Source organism: Phycodurus eques, chromosome 1, assembly GCF_024500275.1.
Source record: "Phycodurus eques isolate BA_2022a chromosome 1, UOR_Pequ_1.1, whole genome shotgun sequence".
NCBI classification, from domain to species: Eukaryota; Metazoa; Chordata; class Actinopteri; order Syngnathiformes; family Syngnathidae; genus Phycodurus; species Phycodurus eques.
The window spans coordinates 31,622,351-31,634,591 of record NC_084525.1 but is presented as its reverse complement, the minus strand read 5'-3'; the positions used below and the strand labels follow the sequence as shown (position 1 = coordinate 31,634,591).

The 12,241-nt window shown below is 42.3% G+C and overlaps 1 protein-coding gene across 8 annotated transcripts in view; it reads left to right on the top strand.

Annotated features, from left to right (window-relative positions):
- atp2b3b (ATPase plasma membrane Ca2+ transporting 3b) overlaps positions 1–11,738 on the top strand; it is a 64,398-nt gene extending 52,660 nt beyond the window's left edge. For 7 of the 8 annotated variants that reach the window (XM_061687748.1, XM_061687777.1, XM_061687767.1 and 4 more), the window contains one exon: positions 7,276–11,738. In XM_061687748.1, the coding sequence (XP_061543732.1) occupies positions 7,276–7,776 (501 nt within the window). In that variant the 3' untranslated portion in view covers positions 7,777–11,738. The remainder of the gene's footprint in view (positions 1–7,275) is intronic. The other variant, XM_061687798.1, reaches the window with a different exon arrangement.
- Positions 11,739–12,241: the final 503 nt, after the last annotated feature.

Genomic DNA, 12,241 nt, shown 5'->3' with positions numbered 1-12,241 from the left:
GACTTCTCACACTCTGATTTAAATGATTCGGTTGGGAGGGCCGGGGGGGGGCTTCAGTCTCATGCAAATGCAGAGTATGACGCTTTTATTACCAAGACGACAGTGTTACCAATTTATTAAATTTGAAGCTACATTTAATGACTTTCCCGACCACACTAGCGACGCTCTTTAATTTTTTTTTTTAAAAGAATCATGCGCAATAATTATAGCGACCTTGTTGTTTTTGGAGATGTCTTGAGACTCTTGGGACCTGATTTACTAAGCTCCCAAAAAGCGGCTGCTAAATTGCACGTTGACTCTAAACTGATTGTGTGGGCTTTTGGTAGGTGTGTTGTGTATGATTTATTCAGATTGCAGCCCCATTGGCAACAGGTGTAAAAGGGGTGGAAACAGCCCTTGTTTTTGGGTTTTAGGTAGTGCTGATGGTTTCCACCATGGAAAATTTGGGAGAACACCATAAGTGCCAAATGAAGATTAAAGTGATGCAATTGGAATCGTCAGTGGAAAACGCAAACTAACCCTGGATATTGCACCAACAGCGTTTGTTACGACCCCTTTTGAATTACACACAGTACTTCCTGTCTGAGGGAACAAGTTGCACATGAATGCAGTTGATCGTTGATTTTGGAGAAGCCAAAATCTTGTTTGATTTAACTCACCTCAACTGCATGGAAATTGGATGTACTGTATCTGACCATCCTGCACAACATTGTGTTTCAAATTTGGGATAGCGCACCCAAAAAACTGTTCTGGTGGAGGCCAGCGCCAATTGGCATTTGGCACAATGCACTGAAATGACCCAGATGCAAGAAAATGCAGATTTAAAAGGAGTTTTGTTAGCCCTGAGATCATTCAGAAGCTCCAATTTATAAACTATAAGATAGCTTTATAAATTAAAATGTGCCATTGTTGTAGTCTGCAGGTTGACAGGTCTCTGACGAGCCTACACGTGCATGAAAGACACAATTATGTGTGAGCGCTTTAAAATTGGTTATGGACCACAGAGTGCCATGATTAATTCTGTCAGTGTACTCAGGCTCTTCAATGAAGCATACAGTAAACTGTGTAAAACCAGCATAAGTCTCGACGGCGAAATCTCTGTGCGGAAAAGGCCGCTGCATCGTCGCAGCAATCTGTGCGTGAGTGGAGCATTATCACTTCTCTTGGCCCTTGTGGCAACAGTCAATGTGAGCGGGTACCCTCAGTAAATACAGAATAAGCTGGTGATGAGCGCTAGTGGCTTAAATATGTCGGCGGACCTCAGTATCTGTCTGCCTGTGCCCTGATCAAATTAGCCAAAATCACGTTAGATCAGCAGCACCGAGATTTAGAAGTGTGTATTCAGCAGGTGTATGTTTAGACCGACTTTCTGCCACCAAATTGTCACTCCACCAGGCGCATCTCCGAGGACACACCCTTGTTGCACCAGAACACCCAGCTTGGCGCAGACCAAATTGGCAAACATTTAAGTGCATTTTTTGTGAACAGAGCCTGAGTCAGTTTGATTTTAATTTTTTAATCTAAAGTATTTGATTTATTCTTCTACATTTCAATGCCAGTGTTCAATATTCTATTGTTCCTAAAAGGATGTACTTAATTATTATGCCCTTATACCTTTATATCAGTGGCATAGAAAAAACAATGATACTATGGTTTATCATGATAGTTTTTGTGAAAATATATCTTCCTAAAAAGATTGCTATCATGACAGGCCCTACTTGTACCAGCATTTCTGACATGTTTATTGACATTTATATACCACCGTATGATAGCAACTGGAGAGTTGCCGGTTCGTATCCCCGCCAGAGTGCATGTCGTCGGCAGCGGCCAAAGTGGCGAGTGGGAGTGACTTTTTTACCTGCCATGTCGGAAAGTCTCCCCATTTGGTGGGTTGGCAGGTGTTCATGTCAAGCCCTGCCTATGTCTCTAAAGTTTTTGTTTCTCGTATTTCAAAGAAGAAATAGGCACATAACAAAAGATTCACTTGGTTGTTTAATTTCCTGCTTGAATGGGTAGGCTGGCACGTTAGAGGCCCAACTATTTGTATAAAAAGTATTTTTTATTTTTTAATTTTTTTTTTTTTTATATAAACAATATGTCCTGTTTAAGGTATCATTGTGATCATCGTGTGCAATTCATCAAGAAACAAACACTTGATAAAAATCATGTTACCTGAAGGGATTGCTCTGCCTTTGAGTACTGCTGGTGCTCAGATAACTTCTCTGCCATGTAAATGGCAGAGAAGTTATCTGAAGTTATCTATTCCGCTCGTGTTCTCGGCCAAGCAACCCCAGCTCTCAGACTTAACCATTTTAGATTCGACATGTCAGAAAGTGTGTGTCTTTCGTGCTTTCATCCACCTGAGCTGTGCTGGACTTTGATGATCCCCGTGGATCCAGTTTGTTTTCATTTCATATCGACCAAGTTTCATCTACCGACTTTACAACAGAGTTCGGAAAAAAAGATTACTCTGAGTCTGCTCTCAATTCTCCCCTCAGTTCCTTCATTTTTTCTTGTGTTCTTGCATATCTTTGCATAGAGGAGATGTGAGCCTCCACCTTCTGTGCCAGAGACAAAAAGAGAATGATTGGAGCGAGGGCTGGTGACGTGCTGCTAAAGAGAAAAGCACGTATATCAAAAGGACAGTACCACTCAGTTTGCTCATATAGCGTGGGATTTGGGAACTATTTACTAGTAATCTACCTCACAGCTTCTCTTTGTATTTATGTTGCAGTTTCTTCCCATCAGCAGCCTCAACCTTCCAGTGCCTCTATCCATGTACTTTTAATCATGATTGTTTTTCCATCAAGCTATGCTGCAAGGAGGGATGAAGGAAAGGAGGGAGGGAAGGAAGGGATGGATGGATGGATGGAGGGAAGCTGAGAAAAAGCAGTAACACAACAGTGCCCTGACCTCCAGGTCTCTCTGGTCACACTGTGGGCGATATATACTCGAATGTTTACTCTACCTACGGGGATAAAAATGAAAACAAACCAAATGCTGACAAAGTGAGAACATTCTGAAACCTTCTCAGTCTGCATGAAGTGTTTTTCTACTGTCTGACAGGGTCTTTGGAAAAACAGATAAGCACTGAACCTACTGCTTGACCGTCTGTCTGTCTATCTATCTGTCTTGTCTGCCAGTCTATCACCTATGCCAGAGTCATGTGTAGAGGTTTCTCAGAGTTTAGCCAACTGCAACATCGCCCCTATTGACTGCCTGATTGTGCAGCTTTCAAAAATAGTCGCGGTGGCAGTTGATAGAAAGCTTTTGGCCAAACTGTCTCTACATAAGTCTCTGTCTTCCCATGCCTGTCGATATTCTTGCATTAAATTCTCTCCTTTTCTTTGAGCTCATTCTGCTTTTCCTCTGTTTGGGCTTGAGGGAAGGGTGCATGGAACGACAGCCATGGCAACGGAATGCCTTTATGCACGCCTACTCCATACGCTGCATATTGCACTTCCCAATACACTCATGGACCTCATTCTGATGTGTGTTCGTATGACAGAGAGCGAGAGACTGTGAGTGACAATGATCTGATTCAGCATGACCTGGCTGCCTGTGGACGCGTGACACAGCTGACTTTGAACCACTCACCTCCTGTTTTAAACAATCTAACCAATCACGTGCTCTTCTAACCTACTGTGATGTCTGCTTTCTGGTTTTGCAACTGTTGAATTTTTTTTATGTCCCGCAGCAACCTTTCTCATCAGCATCATCCTGATTCCACTCTGCTCGCTACTCACTGCTGCATGACTGCAGGACATTTAGCAAATGTGTGTGCGTGTGTGTGAGTGAATGTACACAGCGATGCTAACAGACTGACTCAGAACTCACATTGCGCAACTTTCCAATGCATGCTGATGCTTCAAAAATTTGACTGTTCTCCATTCTGTTACAGTGGCTGCTGCATGTGTCTGTGTCTGTGTGTATCGGGTTGTTTGTGTGTGTGTGTGTGCGCGCGTGTGTGAGCGTGGTCACTCGCTGATTTCTTATTTAATTCTACATTCAACTAACTCACTCTTACTGCTTTTCTCCATGTGTGCCTGGCATTCGGCCTCACCTGTGTGCATGCATGCTATCCAGTGTGCTACAGTGTGAATGTATTTTATTTCCATTCAAACACACACACACACACACACATATCAGGTGTGTATAATGTGAGGTGTTCTCTGCTTCTGTGGTCTTTGTGGATGCTGTAAGTTTTGTCTGGTGTGTAAGAACTGACATAAGTGTTTGTCAATAGCAAACTCATTTCAAAACACCTTTTTTTTAAACGCATCTTTTGGCAGCACACAAGATCAGGTGGACTGCCTTTGTACTTGAGCGGAAGTGAATTCATTTTTCATCTGAGTTAGATGATTTTACAGCAAATAACTGCAAATGCATGAGCCTACATAAAAGAAGCAGCGAGCGGATCACTACGAATCCAATATGTCCCACGGTGGGATACAATAATCCGTACAGGTTGAATCAACTGGACTTCTTTTGTTTTTAAGACATCTCTCTGGGCTTTTGAACAAATGACTTCTTTCTTTGTGTCTGGTGGGGTGCCTGCAAATGTAATTCTAAGGAGGGAGTAGCTCTTAGAAAGTGTTCATATAACTCATAGTCATAAGTGACCTTAATTGGGATAAGGATGGGGGATGGATGGATGGATGGCTGGATGATTGGTTGATTTATTGATCAATTTATTGATTCATTGTGTCGTCACAATGTCCCATGAGTCCTGGCCTCTGTTGGTGGCACAACGTTGTTTGGATTTGGAAGACTTCTATTCATCAATGACTGAATCATTTGCATGTTCTCCCCGTGCCTGCGTGGGTTTTCTCCGAGTACTCCGGTTGCCTCCCACATCCCAAAAATATGGATCCTAGGTTAATTGAAGGCTCTGAAATTGCCAGTACGTATGACTGTGAGTGGGAATGGTTCTTTATGGCTGGCGACCATTTCAGGGTGTACTCCGCCTCTCGCCCAGAGTCAGGTGAGATGGGCGCCAGCACGCCCGCAACCCTAGCGAGGATAAGCAGGACGGAGAATGGATGAATGGACTCAAGTGGATAGACTCATCCTGTCGGTGCCACCTGGGAGTTACATTTGGAGACTCTCTACCAGATAGAACTGAGGAGACCTTTGATGATGAAATGTTAGTCCAGTTGCCTTTGATTCAACCTCTGTGGATTCTCATAACCTGGATTTTCAAACGTGGTAGGCATCAGTTCACGACAGCATCCTGTTTCAGTCAACCAGCTGCAAGTCAGAGCGACGCTTTGTGATAGTTTCCGTCTTGGCTCTGAGTGGGATAAATCCAAAGTCTCACTCAAAGAAATTCAATTTCTTCCTTTCTAAATAGATTCTCATTATCGCTAAAAATGTCCTAAAGTCAAACCGTCACAAATCTCCAACTAACTGAAAAGTACTTGTTGATGGACACGGGATATATTTGGTACAGCTGTTAGGTAGGCCCCAAAAGAACTGGAACCATGAGGCTGAATTCCTTATAATGGCTGTAGACTGAAGAAAATTGGTGTTGACATCAATCAATAAATATGAGACGTGATATCGAGATTTGAGCTTTTATTTTCAGGTATTAACATCTGGATCATATTGAAGGTTTCACCTGTTGTTTGAATTCAACCGTTTTTCATGTGAGCTCAAGTATTGGAACAAGAGACTGACACGTCTGTTTTGTTAGCCATGTGTGTTCTAATACATTTATTATGCAAACAATAAAAAGCACTCATTATGTATGCTCGGTTTCCGCTTGGAGTGCTGCCTGTGAAGGGGTTTATGCTTGTTGACATTACTCTGTATACTAGGTGTAACCACCATAAAAAAAAACAAAAAACATAGCTGTCTATGGGTTAAAAACAATCAAGTGTGAAGCTGAGAAAAGATGGAATATCAATCAGAGCCATTGCAGAAACATTGACCACAGCCAGTAAATGATATATGGACTGCACTTATATAGCGCTTTATCGACACCGTCACAGTACCCAAAGCGCTTTACAAAGCACAACAAATTGAAATCTCCCGGAGAAGCTTGGAAGAACTGGTAGACTAAGTAACAGACATAACGGGTAGATAAAGGAAAAAAGCAGCTGTTGATGATAGAAACATTGTGCGAACTGAAAAAAAAGACCCCGTGATGACTTTTAGTGACAACAACAACTTCCAGAGGGCAGGAGCGAAGGTATCACAAACTGTTTGCTGAAGACGTCAAAAACAAAAGAACTGAGGCTACACCACAAGAGAAAAACCATTCATTAGCGGGAAAAAATAAGCAGGCCCGTCTGGAATTGGAAAAAAGTACACAGAAACGCCTCCAAGGTTCGGGGACAAAGTTGTAGGATCTGAAGGGACAAAAATGCACCTTAAACTAATGAAAAGGCCAACGTTTGGAGAAAACAAGATGTGCTCATGATGCAAAACGTACATGCAAGCTTATGTGAAAGACAGTGAAGGTAATGGAGTGTCATGGCTTGCTCTTGCATGGATTCTTCGGGGACTGACTTGCTAATCTTCAATGATGATGTAACACCTGATGGCAGCAGCAAAATTAACTTAAAAGTAGTCAACAGAAACATTGTGTCTGCCAATTTAATGAAAGATGCAATCAAACCGATTCGGAGGTCCTTCATCATGCAGCAAGATAATTACAGTAAATGGAGCATAAATTGTTCCTGCTGAAGAGGAGACTGAATAGAGTAAGTGCCCAAGACAAACAACTACTTCAAGAGGCTGCAGTCAAAGCTAGGAAAAGCATCACAAACGAAAAATACAAAATTTGATGATGTCAATGTGTCACAGGCTTAATGCAATTATTACAAGTAAAGGATTTGCAACTAAATATGATGTCCTATTCATTTCAGTCTTTTTGCTCATGTAAATATACGGTGTTTTGTTCCAAATAAAACAAAGTTGTTTATCAGATGCAGATGTAAATACAAAGTTGAACTGTTAATTTCTTTCCTCATATTCATATTTTGAGGTCAAACTTAAAAGGTTTTCAGTCTCACTGTTCCAATACTTTTAGGGAGTGTAGCTTGACCAACGGTCTGAAAATAAGGATATAGTTAAGTTATGTTAAACTTACTGTGTTGTCATTAAAGGTTAGCCACCTGGCCCTGAGTGCCTGTCCGTTTGTATCTGTGTGTCTTCTGGAGGAGACCAGTCGGTCTTTGAGGGTTTCCCCTGACTCTTTTTCAGTTGAGTGTCTGACTTGTTCTTCTCTTTTTCTTGTGGTTTCTCCCACACTTTCCGTCTTTCTGGCAGATGCGAGTGGTGAAAGCATTCCGTAGTTCACTGTACGAGGGCCGGGAGAAACCAGAATCCCGCAACTCCATCCACAACTTCATGGCCCACCCGGAGTTCCTCATCAATGACCTCATCCACAACATCCCGCTGATTGATGACACTGATGTGGACGACGAATCAGAACTCAGCCGATATCAGCACGTGCACCCGGCCCTTCGCAAGCCGCCACCCCCTCCCACTCAGCCCCAGCCTACGGGCCGCACCCGTCCTACCCGTCCGTACCGCCAGTTTAGCCTCCCAGTGACCCAGTGCAATCGAAATAATAACAACAGCAGCAGCAGCAGCACTTCATCAATTGGCCACTCCAACAAACACAACAGCAACACCGAAACCCCTAGCAAGCAAACCCCCCTTCATCACCACCATCAACACTGCAACAACCATCATAGCAGGGACCGGCTGGGGAAACCCCCAACCCCTCACTTAGCCCACCTCTACTGTGTGGAGACCACCTTATAACTGAGTGGCTCGGGGAGAAGCGGAACTGAGTCCTGGGGTGGGGAGGGAAAAACGGGAGCAGAGGAGAGAGCTTGAGGACGCACATGTGACATTTCCGTCCAGTCTCTCTTGCGACACAGGAGGGGGAAGGACAATGGTTGCCGACTCCACGTGAACATTGTCACTATCGAGCCCTTTGACCCCCCTCAAACTACCACTCCCTCCCCTTCATCCACTAGCCACCCACCCCGCCTTGACCTCACTCACTCGCCGATGGTGGGTTTGGAGACAGTGGGCGTCCCTGCCGTAAATCCATCTTTCAAAGGGTCATCAGACCTGGGTCATGTGGCAACGGGCCGAATCCCTTCATTCCTACTGGTGGTAATTGAGTATGGTTGCCGTGACCTCACCTGCTCTCCTGCCATGACACCACAGCCACCGTACGCAACAATTATCTGGTTTCTCATTCAAAACGTTTAACAATTCATTTTGCTTGTAATATAATTGTTGAAGCTTTAACTTCCTCATCCGTTCTATCTCTATTCATTCATTTCTGAACATAATGGTGCTCATCCCTTTTCACATTGCTTCACTCGTTGTCCCTGCAGCATGATGTTATTTTTAATTTGACCTCCTATCACTCCTCCCTCTTGCTCTCAATATGCGCGCTGTCTTGTCTCTTCTGAAAAGGGAAAAAAAATAATCATTCAAACAGATACCCTTCATTTAGGCCTAATAGTAAAGGAAGGAGTTATATAAATATATATACAGTACATATGTATATATTATATTATTTTTTTTATTAATAATTGGGAAGCGACAATACAGAACTTGTCATCAGTCGCCAATCCTTGAATGCTGCCCCAAGTCCACATATGTTGTCTGTGTGGGATGTACACGTCTATACATAGAGTATAGTGGCCCCGTGCATATGATGAACTGTTGTATGGTTTATGTCTCAATACTGTAAGGCTCTTCAATTCCTCTCCGTCCTCGTCTTGCGGTTCTTCTTCCCCCGCTTTGCTTTGGCTCATGTCCCCCTAATCTCTCTTTTTGGAATGCTTGTGAAGCATTATCCCTTTAAATGGCATCAGGTCATCATGCACAGACTATGGCCCTTTAAGACTGACCCTCACCTCAAACGTGCTCCTGCTCACATGTCATAGGGTCAACACCATCATGCACCACCAAATAAGATTGACTGATTATTGAATCATAAACACTAACAACTCATTGTTGGTTTGGCCCTAAGCCCTTACAGACCTACTACTCTATGTATAACCAATGAGAGCGTTGTTTGTCGCATAATCGGTTCGATCAAATCAATTTCCCATCATTGGGCAGCAGTTATGTGAGCAGCTGATGGTTGAATGAGAAGATCCCTATTCTCCTAGGCTTTGCTTTTTCTTGCTTTAAAACTCGACGCAGAACACATCAAGACTAACCAGCTTGCTGATTTACAAAGGATAATAATAGGGGGAGACCTACAGCATTTTACCCAACAACTTATTTTTCATTTTTATCGTATAATTTATAAAGTGTGACTTTCAACAGCTCTAAAATCAGAAGCGTTACAATTGTCCCCACACCAGGCCATCTCCACCTCAATTAAATTTTTTTTTTACTCTTATTCTTTTTTTAATAGCCAATTATTGGAGTACCTTACAAGACTTTACTATTACTAAATTTCATTTTAAAATTGTTATATTTCATTCTACTTCTTTTAAAACAATTCATCATCTTCCTTAATCTTCTGCTGCTGGAAATAATGCATTTTTACTGCCTCATAGTGAGGCGTATGGGGTCCATTGTGAACTCCTGTCTAAGTTACCAAATATGGTTGCTTGCCCGATAAAGGGAGGGAAGTGAACGGACCCATACGGTCTTGTACAGTCAAACTGTTTTTATGCTACTCTACAGACAGACAACAGCACTTCGTTTTTACAGAAATATGAGCTATGTGCTTTATAATGTGTCAGAGAGTTTGAATGCACACATTATGAAACGAGTGGACATATTTAGTATGTCCTTGGCTCTGGGGTCAATTGTAACACTATAGTTCTGCTATAGACATGTCGACGACTTCCAAATCGTTTTTGAAAGTCGCAATTGAATTACTGTTACGTGCTCTTGGTTTGCAATACTAAGCTTCTTTATGTGATCATGGCAACAACTTGAAATGTTTTAAGCTTACAACACAGGTACACAAATCTTTGGCAACATACATGATGGAAAGACCATGTGAGCCGGGGTCATCACATTCCACCACATTCATCACCGTGACCTTCTGTGGAACATTACACAAATTCCAAACAAGAGTGTCTTGCAGTATCCCATGTTGCACCACGTGTGGGTAAACTGCTGACTTCATGGTGCCCCGGAGTGCAACGCAATGCAAATCACCTCCCACCCTCCAATCACCACCACCTCCTTGTCCTCCCACCTCCCAATACGTTTCTCCTGTTGACTTCCCGACCGGACCCACCACCAGAAAAAGGCAAGGGCGGATAATATGCAACTGACTGACATGTCATTACGTGTACCCCAGATTAGAACTGCAGTGTAACAGGGATGCTAACACATGCAAAAACAGAGCAGGAATACCTGTGTCCTGCTAGTTCTGTTTCAGGGTGGGCGCAAGGCTCTCTGGAGAAAACCGTAACTGTACAGAACTCTTGTCTTCTTGAATGCTCATCATCATCATGGCTGCCAGCCACACCTGGATGGTAGCATTGTGTTACTCTGTCTGTTTTGAAGCATGCATTTTGGTATCATTAATGTCACTCTTTATGTGTAGGTAAATCATTTAGATTACTGTCACAACTGTGTGCTATGAACTCTCCACGTTTGCTCTCTCTCATCTACACACACAACCACACCTGTTCCAGTCTAACTTTGTCTATTTCAGCGCCTCATAGCACAGCTCTGTCAGTGCTTCTCACAGTAAACAAAAAGACACGCACACCAAACATACGGAGCAAATCTACAGTGTTGTAAATTAGATGGACCAGTTCCAGCTATTTCTGTCCATCTGTCCACCCATGTTACATTATGATGTTGTGAGATAGATTAACAGAAGGCAAAGCAGAATGTGAAAAAGAATATATTTATCCAAAATTAGAAATTGTACAACTGTATCAAAACTGTACAGCTCGCCCCTAATGTGCACACATGCAACTTTAATTTACAGGTACTGTGTTCCTGTTACTCTATTTTATGCTTTTGTTCCACCTTTTAGTCCTGTTACTTTTTGTAAGGAGAGGGAAAACTAAAAAGAAGCACTTGTACATTACTATGATGACTGATTTTCTCCACCGGTGCTCCCACTGATGGAAAACCTACATTGCACATTCTCTGGAGCATATTCTGAGGGCTGTGTTTTCTGTCCAGTGAACAGCCCCTGAAGTGTGCAGAGGAGCCGAGATGCTTTCAAGTATCTTGAGACCATAGTGGAGACTCTGTAAATAAGCAGGAGAGAAATGTACCTTGTTATTATCGAAAGGACTGGACAAAATGAGGCTGGAAAACTGGAGGGTGGCACAGAGCTAGAGACTGCAGAAGTGCAATGCATTCTGTGTGTGCATTGTTTAGGCTGCTCTTTTAGATCTGCCGCAAGTATTTACGGCCCGGGGAGAAATTTAGGCTTTCACATTATTCATTATCCATACTGTTGTAAATTTGGGGTGTGAACTGGTCCCCCTTCTTACACAATGCAGAGCTGTTCTGCAGACAGAAAATGCAGCCTGAACTGTGCTGAAATAAAAAAGACCAAAAAAAAAACAAAGAATATTGAATATATTAAAAAATTACCTGCCTGTTATTTAAGCTAATAAATATCTATATATATGAGGAAAAACACCTGTATACTGTAGACAAACTGTATGAAAAGCTAAGATAATTTATCGGGAATTAAGTCCAACACCTTTTGTCTGTATGAAAGAAAAAAAAAACTAAGTATTCTACAATAATAACTTTGACAAGTCTGTGTGATTTTGTGTTGTTTGTTCATGCTGATTCTGACTGCCATTAATTCCTAGTGGCCCAAAATATACAGAGCTCCCAGGAACTGGGTAGGTTAAAAATGGATTACTGTTCCATCCAAGTTTAATGACTTCTATGCCTTCTCATCACTATTAGATTGCGCATTTATGTTGTAAATTGAGAATATCAGGATAACCCACACTAAGGATTGAGAATTTTTCCTGGGTACGAGATAAGGTTGCTAAGTTGCATTCCAAAGACAAATTCTGGCTTCCTCACTGGAGATGTTTTCACTACAATCACCTGCTTGTTGCTGCCTGTTTGTGAGACTTGCGGCCTTCATTTTGTCTTCAGTAAGTGGCTCCAAGTGCTGATTCTGGGCTCTCACATAGCAACTTCATGTAGGACCCTCTTTCAAAATGTATGTGCGATATGGACATAATTTTTCTTCCAGATATTATTGGTCTTCCAGATATTACTGGTTATTGGTGTAATTTTCCTTAGA